Source organism: Pyxicephalus adspersus, chromosome 4 (assembly GCF_032062135.1).
Source record: "Pyxicephalus adspersus chromosome 4, UCB_Pads_2.0, whole genome shotgun sequence".
NCBI lineage: Eukaryota > Metazoa > Chordata > Amphibia > Anura > Pyxicephalidae > Pyxicephalus > Pyxicephalus adspersus.
Genome location: NC_092861.1, coordinates 58,091,658 through 58,102,866, shown reverse-complemented (window position 1 = coordinate 58,102,866; position 11,209 = coordinate 58,091,658). Strand labels below are relative to the sequence as shown.

Genomic DNA, 11,209 nt, shown 5'->3' with positions numbered 1-11,209 from the left:
GGGGTTTCAGGCTCTTGTTTTAAGTTGTGTGTTCTTTTAAAACGCAGTTTGCCAGTCTAGTGTCATACATTAGTACAATAGTGTTACATCACAAAAGATCATTCCCCATTGTAGAATCATGGGGTGGTGATTGGCTAAGCTGAACTCTTTTCTCCTTCTAACCTGTTTTTCATACATAAAGAGGAGCGGCTCACATATATTCCAATAACTTTTCTTGGAAAATGGAAAGGAATCTGCCCCCATCCCCCTGAATTTGGCACAGCAATACAGAGACAGGATTGTTTACCTGAACCAATCTGTATGTCCACTGCAGCCATAGCCACACTATTATATGTCATGTCGAGTATGGTAATTAATGTGTGGTATGTAAACGCCAAAGTTACGTTTTTTTTTTCTTAGCATTAAATAGGGGTGTGTCTATACAAGTCTATATTGAATTTGCTTGAGGGAAGGCGTCTTGTCTAAGTTTTGAATCTCAAAAGTATCAGGTTTTTTTACATTTCAGAGATCACAGGTCTCTTTTCTTTTACCATCTTTTCTCATTAGAACAGTGAAAACATTTTTGTTTAGTAATTATCCAGGATTACCATTCAATTTATGGACTAGAATGCTAGGTTCATGATGACGCAATCATGTAAGTTATGGTGCCTTTGTAGTTGTTGATGTCACAGATGTTTGATTCGGCCCCCTGCTGCAAAGTCACTTACCTGTACCTCAAGATCTTTTTTTTTTTACTTTGTCGGGATATTGTGACACCTCAAAAAATGTATTTATGCAGATTTGTAGACTGAAAGGTTTCCTAAATAGCATTAGCAGACCACTCAATTATATTTGTTGTTTGAACAATAAAAGAACTGGACTTAAATTATCCCAACCCCTCTGACCTTCTGAGATCTGCCAGTCATCACTTTGATTATTTACACCCACCAACATATTAGACATGTGTGCACATTACAGCCCCGGAGATTTGTATGGGGCGTTGTCCCAAAGTGAGCATGGACATTTTTTTAAGGCTGTAATGTGGAGGCATGACTATTGTGGAGATGTACGTTAAACAAAAAAGGAACATTAGACCATCAGATCTTGGTATGTATGTATGTATGTATGTATGTATGTATGTATCTGTGGAAGGGGAAATTGGGGGTTAATTGTTATAAAGGAGCAAACTTTATAACTGCACGTTATCTTATCTTAAAGTGCATTCATTCTGTAACATCCCACTTTAAGTGCACCAAATGCCTTCTCACTTCCAGATATTATTCAGTAATTCACCCTGCAAAATGATAAAGAGAAGGGGCCAGTCTATATTACAGTAAGGTCCTGTGCAGATGCAAATAAATCAAAACACAAGCCACTGCTTTATTATTTTAATGAAAAAAGCTTTGTAACAAAACCATCTCACAATATAAAGTAGAAAAGAAGTACAAACAACAGTTACTTATTATACACTGTAACAGACAACTTGTAAACAGATTTATATACAAATGTTTTTAAACCTGAACAGAAAAGAGTCCTAAGCTGTACATGTTCCTGATCCTAATTATTGCAAATTACAATTTTAACATTACCAGGTAAGGCACTGTGACATTTCTCACGCTTTGCGCAAGAAACGTAGTTCGAGTTTTTTTCAGGTATATAATTTGTGAAAATAAATAGGAAACTCCCAGGAACATGTACAGTACTGTATATGGAAGAAGGTGGTGAGCTCCTCAGCATCATCCAATATTACAGAGAACAATCATCACCAGCCAGTTTTCTGAGTATGATCAGATCATCATACATTGATGATACGCTACAACATTTAGGGCATTACAATTAAGCAAAGTTCTTTGGATGATAGCGACGTTCAAACTGAGCTACATCAAATTTCCTCTTGCATCCTTGATAGTTCATGTATCGGATTTTGCCAAAAACAGCCCTCTCAGCCCAGCCCTGATCATGGATTCCACAGATGGACCACATACAGCCTGCAGAAAAATATTTTACTGTGAAATGTGAGAAATCATAAAATTTGATCACAGCTTTTAGCAACCTCATTCTGAAAAGCTCACTAAACTGTACATTTTAGATAGCTAATAACACGTTAGATCAATAGTTTTAAAACAGGATGCATTTCTAGAATGCGTTTGGGTTGTTTCTGGCATAGTATATTCTTACCTACATATCCATTAGGGTCCCGTCCATCGAGTTCATACCGATCATTGAGATAAATGGCAAATTTAAGAGCCTCTTCTGGAGAATTTGTCCACTCAAGGATTTTCTTAGCCCAGTACATACGAAGGAAGCCATGCATCTTTCCTTCATGAACCATTTGTAACTGTGTTAATAGAAATAAATTATTAAACACATAAGACAATTTATTTTTTTAAATACTAAAACACAACAGATTGCACCTAACATGTAGCTGGGGCTCATCTAAGGCTATGTACACACGTGCAAGCATTGTGGTTGGAAAGGATCTTTCACAATCCTTTCCAACGACTAACGACTGCACGATGCATGAACGAGTGCTGTACATACAGCACCATTCTGCTCTATGGAGAGAGGAGGGGGACAACGATGAAGCGGCACCCCACTGCGCTCTCTCTCCCGTCACTTGCATTACGATCGTTCGTCGTCCATGGATCCACCAGGACAGTCGTTCAGACGATGGACGCCGAGCGCAGTACACACAAACGATTATGGGATGAGAACAATTGCACGTGTACCTAGCCTAAGAGTAAAGGTTAAAACAAGAAAACAATGATTCCAATCAAACATAGGCTTATAGTACAAGCCAATACTAAAGTCAGCATGTAATTTTACTTTTATGCACCTTAAACTGACTGCTTTGGCTAGCTGCATGCACTGACCTTTTAGGGTCAGTACAGTTATCCTGTATGATGCAAAAAATGGTTGGTCCTCCATATTTTGAGTTAGGTCATCTTGTAATTTTAAAACTCAAATACTCAAAGTTTTTAGCACATAAAAGCTGTGTTCAACTCAACAATCAATACCTGTGCTGCATTCCACAGCGGATCATGAGTCTTTCCATTTTCCAGTTTTTCCAGGCTGTATATATGCGTCCTTTTGTCTTTTTCATGATCTTTTAGAGTGTTCTTTGCCCAGTCATAAGCACCTTATTGAGCCAAAAAAATGTGTTAATGTAATAAAAATAAGAAAGCCATCAAATTACCAATGTGTTCATGAGTGTATTTGCAATTATTTACCTTCCACTTTGTCATAATTCTTGTTGTAATAACAGAAATTATCAGCTAGTTCTCTCCTCACTACAGCTTCCTCCACAAAACTGTCCACAGAGTCTTTGCACTTGCTGCGATACTTCTGTACCTCCAAAATTGCTCTCTGCACGGACAGCTGGCCTGAGACAGAACAGGAGAGGTGTTACTTTCAAGCATAGAGTACCTGGCAAACAAAAATATCTATAACAAAAACGTGTCAAAAGAACTATGGAGACCTTTCCTAAAATGTGAATTATCTGGCTATATTGCTGATTCAGTTGATTCCATAATTTTAAGTCCTTGAGTAATCATGCTTTCTGCTTCTAAAAACAACAGGAATATGAATGAGAAGTGGGTGATATGATGGATGTAGTAATGACTTACCAAAGTGAAACCAAGGTGATAGATTACTAAGCGCCTGTTGATTTGGGTTGTTGCGGTCAGAGTTGAAAGCCCTAAGACGTTGTGTTAGAAACGATTGGAGCATATCTATTCCTGCCTTGCATCCAGGTTTCGCCCATTCGACTTCCTTAACTGTGCGATCCACTTCCAGACTGGAAAAGCACTCTTCCCAATCAATGGGCTGAACAATAGAAAAAAGTGCAGATCAGTTTTTCTAACTGTTTAAAAAGCACAAAGTGGTATTACACAGTTAATATTAAAGAAATTTAATCAAAATATTAACCTCTGCCTTAAACGTGGAATTATATGGATGCTTGATGACTGGAGGGAATTCAGTGAGGAACTGAGAAAGCTGATCGTGTATTTTTTTGCGGATTGTTCGAGCTCCATACTCCTGTTTAATGGAGGCAAGCCAGCAGGGCACAATATTATGAGCATCCACCTGTAAATAAAACCAAATTAAAGTTTGTTCTGTGCTACAAAATCCCCTTAGCTAGAAGACTACACAGTAACAATACAAATCAAGTTTCAAGTTGTCAGCCAGCAGTTAGATTGACAATTCAATACAACAAGCCACCAATTTAGTAAGATATTGGTGGTCTGTGGTCATTGTGCTTAAAACTGTGCAATTTTTATCTGTCAAAAAATTGCATTTCTGCCAATCTACCCCCGACTACTGGTCATGCTTCAAGGGAATTTACTAGAAGACCCTGGAAACTCATAGTTTAGGACCATGCATAGAAAAATCTCTCTTGACCAGAGTGTCCACTCTCTTTGTTGTGTAAATGAACCTAATTACCATGATTCTGATTGCCCTGGATATGTTTGTTTTGCGTAGCTCCTAATGAGATCTGTTACAGAGAAAGGCCAACATAACATTACTATAGAATAAAAAGTCATTATATATTTTACAATTTTATATGAATAAATACCTACATTAATAGGTGTTTTGTTATCAGTCTGGACAACAAATTGTTTTAGGTCTCTAACTTTAATTTGTTAATGGACTTACTTTAGGAATTTACCATTAATTTCCATAAAATTTAGAGGTAGAGCTAAAAACTTTATACCTGAACTAGTGGTACATCCTTTGGTAAGCGCTCAGAGACATCCTTTACCCACTGTATTGGGACACGGAGTGGAGCAAAGTCCGTCACTACTCCACCAATGCTGTGCTCCTTCACAAACTCTGGGAGAACATCCTTAGCATATCCGATGAGCAAATGGAAAGGAATGTTTAATTCCTTACAGTCCTGGATTAGAGAAATGGTCAGATTACTGGTAAAGTTACTTTACCTAAACAGTTGCATTTAGTATTTTACCTCCTAAAATGTACCTCAGCAACTTCTTTCAGACCCTTCAGCATGAAACCATAATGCCGTATAGTGGCATCCAGGAACTTTGGTACCAAGCAGAAAACAACATGTAATGGCAGTTTCTGCTTCACAGCCAGGCGCTGAGCATATAGAAAGGCCCAGTTATCTAAAAGAGATACAAATATTTACATGCCTCCTATAAAAAGATACATGCAATTGTTATGTAGCTATTACTTTGTATATAAACAGGGCAAGCATGGGGGGTTAGGGAATGAAAATACACTGACACATTGCCCTGCATGGTTAGCATATGTTCAATTATATATAGCAATCATGATTCATTATGGATCTGAGCCATACAAAAATCTAAGGCTAAGTACACACCTAGATGAAATCGCCTCAGGGTTGCTATTAGGCGCAAGCCTGACTTGTGTACATTGCTCTTTGTCCGCCGTTCGGTCATTGGCGGTTTCACAAACTATGATCGCCGAACGATCCTAATGAAAGTGAAGGGGAGAGAGCGCAGCAGGGTGTCATTCTCCCCCCTCCCCTCTCCATACAGCATTGCTCATTCATGCATCATGCAGTCTTTGACGTTGGAAACGATTATGAAAGATCCTTTCCAACAACAATTATTGCATGTGTGTACCTAGCCCAACACAGGAATGAAATTAGGATTCAGAAATTCTCCTCAACATGCCCATACCAATTATTCATGTTCACGTATTCTAGTTGGCTGCTGAAAATAAATTGCCTGGTCTATGTTAGATTTACCAAACTAGCTAAAGGTAGCTAAAGGAAACTAATTTATTATGAAGAACCATTCTGTATGTCTTATAACAAAAATACATCCACTAAGCAGAATAAGTACCTTCAACTCTCTGATCTCTTGACATCCAATAGACTATGCCCTCTGCATCATCTTTCAGGTTTTCTTCAGCAGTCATCAGCCGCACCCTCTTCTTGTTAAATTTAAAGTCTGAAACAGAGGCAGCAGTAGCCAAACGAGACTTCTTTATTGTATCAAAAAGACTTCCACCTTCAGTATCATCCTTTTTCTTTTTCTTCTTGGCATCAATGTCTGAGTTTTCACTACTACTTGCTTCAGATATTGCCTTGGATTTGTTTGTAGAAGATTCCTCTGCTTTTCTTTTCCCTGGACTCTTAGCTGTAGTAGATGCCTTAGGTTTGGGCTCCAACATCTTAGTATTTTTCTGGCTACCATCAGGCTTTTCACTCCCAGACTCATCTTTCTTGCTTTTTGATGTTTTTCCCTTTTGAGACATAATTCTTGCTGTTGTCAAGGGACGAAGCAGATTCAGGTACCTTAGGAGCAGTTTGGCAGAAAAGGCTTATCTGAGAAAAAAATAAAATAAAACCTGACTGGTTACTGAGTTTTTCCTATGCAATTGTATCTTCCTGTGTGAGACTCCCTCTGTGCAACCCCACCACCCATTTTGAAAACCAAATTAGGACCTCTTTCGCCTTTCTGCAATGGAAAAAAAATGTCAGTCTCATGCTTGCACAGTCAGATTGGCGCTCTTCCCCCACCCCCCAATTTACAGCAGTCTATGTTACCCTATCTCATGCCTGTGCAGTGCGAGATCGGGTGACATCAGAAGAAGAAGAAGAAAAAAGGCGTCAGCACAAAGGAGGATTCGAGGACGGTGCAGGACTCAATTGAAGAAAGCTCCAGAGGGATCCGCGCTGAAACTGGTTACTGAAGTTTTCCTTTGCAATAGTAATTTCCTCTGTGAGGCTCCCTTTGAGTGATAGCACAAAAATGTGCCTTTTTCCTGTGATGGAAAAAATATATTCCAATCTCACATGATGAGCAGTGACATTGACAATCCATTTTTTTCAGGCAGGCTACGTCACCCAGTTTTGTGCCTACACAGTGAGAGATTGGTGACGTAGCCAGAGAAAAAAAGAAAATGCCAGCACCTGGTGCTTCCCCTGCACTGGGACAAAAAATGACTCTAAGACATCATGGAACCCAAATTCAGTAACGCCCCGAAGGGATCTAAGCTGAAACCTGACTTCAAATGTAATAGTATCGTTCTCTGAGAGACCCCCTTTGTGCAATAGCTCCCCCACCCCCCCAACTACCAGCAAAGAAAAGCATGTTAAAAAATTCTGGGCCACAATGGCCCAAAGGTTAGCACTCCGACCAGTATCCAGAACAGCTGTATGAAACTTTAGGCACTGGTAACTCAGGATCATCCTCTTCAGGAAGAACTAAAATGTGAAGCCTACTTGGATGCTGGTGTGAATGAGCCCTGGTAGCAGAGGTCAGTAATAGCAATGCCAGATACTTGCAAAAAATTTGGAATCCAGTGATGTCCCTTCTGCTTCTTACCTCGCTGATCACCATCTCTGCTGTCAAAATCTGCTGAGCTGAAGAATACCTGGAACATCCCGGCTTCCCCTGTGCCAGAACTGAATGATTTCCCACACACCTGTGCAGTTCTGTCATCCATTCCCGGACAATAAGGACAGCTGAAGATCACAAAGAAGGAAGAAAATGGCGGCGCCCGCACTGGAATAGGGACAGAGGAGTCAAAAGTTCTGCTTGAGGTTAAGATAATTCCAGTGTCTCTTTGCTTATCTGATGAGTCTGCAAACATCCAGCCATACACCAGGCATTATTTCCAGGACGTCAGTAAGTAATTAGACAAAGCATTATCAGGCAAATGTATAGGCAGGTTTTTATGTTATGATGTGTATGTGTACAGTGATAAAACTGATACTACTCATAATATAGATGAATTATTGAACAATTACATGATATCACAAGGGGCGATTTTATTTGATTATTAGCTCCTTGTCTGGCTCTAATGCTGGCCCACTAGGGTTGAAGCGTCTCTAAACTCAGAATTTTTACTTTACATAGAAGGGTACACAACCCATTTATTTAAAGTAAAAACGTTGTTTTTTTTTTTTTTTAAGTGCATCACCAAAAAAAAAAAAAGTGTGCAGCACCGCCCTCTAATTCTTGATCGCCTAGGCCAGGGGTCTGCAACTTGCGGCTCTTCAGCCTCCTTGTTGTGGCTCCCTTCGGCTGCTGCGGGGAGATCTCTGATGGGGGATCCCCTTCCTCCCAAGACACTGCGGAGGAGGGGGATTCCCTATCCGGTGTTCTAATGAAAAAAATCTACCAGTGAAATAAATCTACCACGGGGCGTGTACAAATGAGTGTGTACAATGACATCCCCCTCCTTTGAACCCCAATTCCTCTGGAATGGGGAGATGTACAAAACCAAAAATATAGGTGCAAGTGGGGGACACCTGTGCCTAACACCCCCTAAAATTTAATTGTTAGGCTATCATCAGAACATAAAGAACTCTGCCCATCAAAAAAATCCACCGTTACACATTGCTGGAGGCACCTGAACCCCAATTTCTCTGGAACAAGAAGGGGGTACAGGTGAACAAAATTAGAGGTGCAAGTAGGGGACACCTGTGGCTAACACCTTCTAAAAGCTCCACCCATCAAAAAACCCCTACCCTGTTACACATTGTTGGAGGCTTCTAGGACCTAAACCCCAATTTATCTGGAAACGGGGGTACAGGTGAAAAAAATCTGAGGTGCAAGTACGGGACACCTGTGGCTAACACCTCCTAAAAATTCATAAAAACTCTGCCTATCAAAAAAATCTACCCTGTTACACATTGCTGGAAGCATCTAGCATCTGAACCCCAATTTCTCTGGAACGGGGGGGAGGCGGTACAGGTGACCAAAATAGAGGTGCAAGTGGGGGACACTTATGGCTAACACCACCTACAATTGAATCGCTAAGGCATCGTCAGAAAATAAAGAACTCTGCCCATCAAAATAATCTACCCTGTTACACATTGCTGGAGGCTTCTAGCACCTGAACCTCAGTTACTCAAGATTGGGGGGTACAGGTGAACAAAATTAAAGCTGCAAATGAGGGACACCTGTGGCTAACACCCCTTAAAATTTCATCGCTAAGGCATCGTCAGAAAATAAAGAACTCTGCCCATCAAAAAAATCTACCCTGTTACGTTAGAAGCCTCCAGCTTCTAATGTAACAGGATGATACGTTAGAAGCTGGAGGCTTCTAGGGGCATAGTTCAGTGTTTAATTTATTTCAAAGTAGGCCTACACATGCACACTTGTTGTAACAGGTAAAATTAAAAAAATATTAAAACTTTTAAAAGTTTATAAACTGTGTTATGTTTTGCGGCTCCAGACTATTTTTCTTTAGTGGAAGAGGAGGCAAAATGGCTCTTTTGATAGTAAAGGTTGCTGACCCCTGGCCTAGGCAATCTAGAATGAATGGGAGCGCAGAGGATACCGGGATACCTACGTCACACATCCGGGGAGGCTTTGGCTGCTCCTTCTGCACATGCCCAGGCATCTCAGACATGCGCAGAAGAAGCCCGTTCATCAGCACAAATAAAATGGCTGATCTCATGCCTGCGCAGTGCCAGATCAGGTGATGTAGGGGGAAGAACGCAGAAGAGGGGAAAAGATGTCGGCGCCTGGCCCTGCCTCTGCCCTGGGCCCAAGACAGGTATCGGGACGACGCGGGACCCAACAGAAGAAACATCGGGACGGACAGACTGATCTGCGGGATTGAAGGTAAGTGTGATTTTTTAGTGTATAGCAGGCTGGACCCTATGAGAAGTCCATGCACCATGCTGACTCTGAGCTTGTCCCTCTCACCCTGCTATTATCACATTGCTGGTCACTCATTGCAGTAATCAGTTCAGACTTCACTGGCTGCATGCTAGCCACTAGAGCAGCAACATCATACTATCACATCCCAAGAAAGTCCACAGCCCATAATCCACAGAATTCTTATCGAATACCATAGTTATTTTACAATACAATGAGATGCCGCACTAATTATTGTTATTTGGTTGACGTTACCTTTGAATAACTTACACACAGCCCTGAGGCAGTGTCAGCATGTCCAGTCAGTCAGTGACCATCACTCCCCGCCTAGCGCTCTACCTGCCGCGCGCCTCCGCCTTGTATAACATTCACAGGAACGCGCTGCTCCGACCACTGCTTGCATAACACAGAGAATAGAGAGCTTTCACGATGACGTCATCCGCCCCAGACGTCCCCCTCATATTTCCGGCGTGTTTACACCGCCATCTGCTGGTAATCACTAGCTATGTCACGGTGTGGGGCGCATGATGCTGTTATGTCTTATGCAGTAATAGAATAGTATGACGTTGTGTATTTGTCTCCTTGTTTATTGTAACAAACACTGATAAGTGGTGTTTGAAAAGAAGCATACGTTCTAACTTTCTGAGAAGTGTGGTAAACATCACAGTACAAACGGGATATCAACAAAGCACATTACAATGCACAACAACGATTTTGTATATTGTATAGATTGTATATAAGGGCTTGTCTAGGGTGAAAACATCCTTTTGCATAGTACAGCTAGGCCATAGTGAGTCTGTTTTGAGCTAAAGATAAGTAGGCGCGGCTCTGTTAATAAACCGGACAATTTTTGCTACATTTGTGGCAAATATGCCCCGGGTGAGCAACGCAAGAACCAAACCAAGAGGGTGAGATTTGCTTACAAGTATTACTTTGGATGTGAAATGGAGATCAGGATAAAAGGTGGGCACCTCATATCTGCTGTCAGGTGTGTTACATTGGCCTAACAGTGGGTGAATGGGAAAAGGAATAAAATGCCTATGGTTTGGCGTGAGCCAAAAGACCATCACTCGGACTGCTACTTCTGAATAAGTAAAATTGTTAGGTTTTCGAAGAAGACGAAGTCAAAAATCGTTTATCCTGATTGTGAATCTGAAGCCAGTGCCACATGATGCAGAGAATCCAGTGCCAGTCCCTCCTATATCTGTTGTTACGGGTGGCAAATATGGCCCGTGTCAGCAACGCAAGAACCAAACCAAGAGGGTGAGATTTGCTTACAAGTATTACTTTGAATGTGAAATGGAGATCAGGATAAAAGGTGGGCACCTCATATCTGCTGTCAGGTGTGTTACATTGGCCTAACAGTGGGTAAATGGGAAAAGGAATAAAATGCTTTTTGCTGTGCCTATGGTTTGGCATGAGCCAAAAGACCATCACTCGGACTGCTACTTCTGAATAAGTAAAATTGTTAGGTTTTCGAAGAAGACAAAGTCAAAAATCGTTTATCCTGATTGTGAATCTGAAGCCAGTGCCACATGATGCAGAGAATCCAGTGCCAGTCCCTCCTATATCTGTTGTTACGGACCGTGACATGTCGGATGATGTCGATGTTAATGAATGTTATG

At 41.1% G+C, this 11,209-nt stretch overlaps 1 protein-coding gene across 2 annotated transcripts; it reads right to left on the bottom strand.

Annotated features, from left to right (window-relative positions):
- Positions 1–1,352: 1,352 nt before the first annotated feature.
- Positions 1,353–9,986, bottom strand: LOC140328572 (deoxyribodipyrimidine photo-lyase-like). Of its 2 annotated transcripts, none has more exons than XM_072408292.1 (10): positions 9,840–9,986; positions 5,811–6,295; positions 4,960–5,105; positions 4,694–4,876; positions 3,907–4,065; positions 3,606–3,804; positions 3,210–3,362; positions 2,997–3,118; positions 2,158–2,317; positions 1,353–1,967 (listed from the first exon to the last, which is right to left on the bottom strand). In XM_072408292.1, the coding sequence occupies exons 2-10, from the start codon at positions 6,223–6,225 to the stop codon at positions 1,816–1,818; spliced, it is 1,689 nt and encodes a 562-aa protein (XP_072264393.1). In that variant the 5' UTR covers positions 6,226–6,295; positions 9,840–9,986; the 3' UTR covers positions 1,353–1,815. The 2 variants fall into 2 exon arrangements, with proteins under 2 accessions (XP_072264393.1, XP_072264394.1); XM_072408293.1 differs by having other exon boundaries at positions 9,855–9,967.
- Positions 9,987–11,209: the final 1,223 nt, after the last annotated feature.

Bases quoted from the DNA above. Each gene is read 5' to 3' on its own strand.
- LOC140328572 (XM_072408292.1), bottom strand. From the start codon at position 6,225: ATGTCTCAAAAGGGAAAAACATCAAAAAGCAAGAAAGATGAGTCTGGG. The intron at 4,877-4,959 runs GTACATTTTAGG...TCTCTAATCCAG, and splicing joins GTCTGAAAGAAGTTGCTGAG to GACTGTAAGGAATTAAACAT. The intron at 4,066-4,693 runs GTATAAAGTTTT...TTTTATTTACAG, and splicing joins AGGATGTACCACTAGTTCAG to GTGGATGCTCATAATATTGT.